This window comes from Seriola lalandi, unplaced genomic scaffold (genome assembly GCF_002814215.2).
Source record: "Seriola lalandi dorsalis isolate HSWRI2012SDOR001 ecotype SW California unplaced genomic scaffold, Sedor1 jcf7180002050502, whole genome shotgun sequence".
NCBI lineage: Eukaryota > Metazoa > Chordata > Actinopteri > Carangiformes > Carangidae > Seriola > Seriola lalandi.
The window spans coordinates 7,676-9,792 of NW_019521055.1; the positions used below are offsets into that span (position 1 = coordinate 7,676).

The following is a 2,117-nucleotide window of genomic DNA, read 5'->3' on the forward strand; positions in this document are numbered from 1 at the left end:
CTACACGTTCTATTGCAATCTCCACTGTCTTAGGTTTGTACAGAGTGCCCATGGTAAGTTTTTCTGAATTAACGTCTATTAACTCTTTTGCATCATTGTGATTTGATTTTGAAATTTTAAGTCATTTGTAAATATGAAGGAGTCAGCCTTACAAAGTCGAAAAAGCTGGTAAAGACATTCAATGGTTTTAGCATGTACACAGTCTGTGTTTTTTGCAGGTGAGCTATTTTTCCACATGTTCCTGCCTGAGTGACCGGCAAAAGTTTCCATCTTTCTTTAGGACGATCCCAAGTGATGCTTTCCAGGTGAAAATCTATCATCAAAATTAAAATAAATTAAATATAGCATGTGAAATTAGAAATATTGTAAGGAAGAAAAAACCTATTCTACGAATATTTTCCTTTTGTGTATCACCAGTAACATTACTTGTCTCATTGATGGAGTTGTATGGTGTCACATAACAACACTGCAAAGCAATAATTAAAGATGGTACATGGTTTATCAGGATTTCCAGTGAAACATCATTCCAGCATGTGTACTAATCCCTCCTCTCTCTATTCTTAGGTGCGTGCTATGATTCAGATTCTAAAACACTTTGGCTGGACTTGGGCAGGTCTGCTGATCAGTGGTAAAGATTATGGACTCCACGCTGCCCGATCCTTTCAAACTGACCTGAGTCCATCTGGTGGAGGTTGTCTGGCCTACACAGAGATTTTGACGGAGGGCAATGACCCGGCTGAAATTAGAAGGATTGTGGATGTGATGAGGAAGTCCACAGCCCGTGTGGTCATTGTGTTTGCACATTACAGTGAAATGATTAATCTAATGGAAGAGGTTGGGCTTGAAATAGAACTCAATTAAAGCTGAAATAATTATACAACTTAGTATTTTGTCAAAAAGTGAACTTTAATTGACTAATTTACAACAGTATTTGGCCTAAACAAAACAAATGTTAGTTAAAATAAATATTATATTACACCATTAATTTAGAGTTTGGCAAACCAATTATACTCTACTTCAGTTATGATGATATGATGATATCACTTTGCTTATACTACTGTGTAAAACATAGGATTTCACTTATGAATGACACTAGCTGTTATATAATACAATGCACAGGTGGTGAAGCAGAATGTGACAGGCCTGCAGTGGATGGCCAGTGAAGCCTGGACATTAGCTTCTGTTCTCCAGACCCCCCACCTCATGCCGTACCTGGGTGGAACACTGGGCATTGCCATCCGTCGAGGAGAAATACCAGGACTCAGGGAATTCATGTTACAAATACGTCCTGACCTACACCACAACAACAGCTATGGAAATGATGTGGTGAGAGTTTGACCTCGCAATCTGATATTTACAAGAATGATATATTATCAGTGTTTTAAATACACAGTTTTGAATATGTTTCAGGTAAACCAGTTTTGGGAATACACATTTCAGTGTAGATTTGCTCCACCTCCAGCAGGTTGGGTGGAAGCTGGAGGAGCATTATGCACTGGACATGAAGATCTAGAAAATGTGGAGACTGAGTTTTTGGACACTTTAAATCTAAGACCAGAGTACAATGTGTATAAGGCTGTGTATGCCCTGGCATATGCCATTGATGACATGCTGCAGTGTGAGCCAGGGAGAGGGCCTTTCAGCGGGAACAGCTGTGGTAATTTACAAAGACTGGAGCCATGGCAGGTGAGATATCAATTTACACTCCACCTGTTTATCACCTAAATCCTGTGCTTATGCTATTTCTTGCACACTATCATTTGGCATATAAGACAAAGTACAAAGCTTTGAGATTATCAATTGTACAATGCTAGATAGATCGCTGACAGGATTTTCACTACTTCTGGGTGATAGCTGTGACTAGTATTATCAGGTCAGAGAGATCTCCATCAACATGTTATATGGCATTTTAGGTAATGGGACATTATTAGAAAAACAAATGAACACCTCATTTGTTCATAAGTGTAATACGTAGTTTGATTATTGAATATTAGGCCCTGCTGAGTTCACCATGGTCAATAACAATAGAATTCTGTTTTATCATCTATCCTCTGGTTTTTCCTTTATCTCTTGTTTTGATTTACATAGCTTCTATATTACTTGGAAAAGGTCAACTT

The 2,117-nt window shown here is 38.3% G+C and overlaps 1 protein-coding gene across 1 annotated transcript; it reads left to right on the plus strand.

Annotated features, from left to right (window-relative positions):
- Positions 1-215: 215 nt before the first annotated feature.
- On the plus strand, positions 216-1,725 carry LOC147819687 (extracellular calcium-sensing receptor-like). Its single transcript, XM_087171955.1, has 4 exons — positions 216-305; positions 565-834; positions 1,120-1,326; positions 1,411-1,725. Exons 2-4 carry the CDS (start codon positions 574-576, stop codon positions 1,723-1,725), a joined length of 783 nt encoding a protein of 260 aa, XP_087028081.1. The 5' UTR covers positions 216-305; positions 565-573.
- The last annotated feature ends 392 nt before the right edge of the window (positions 1,726-2,117 follow it).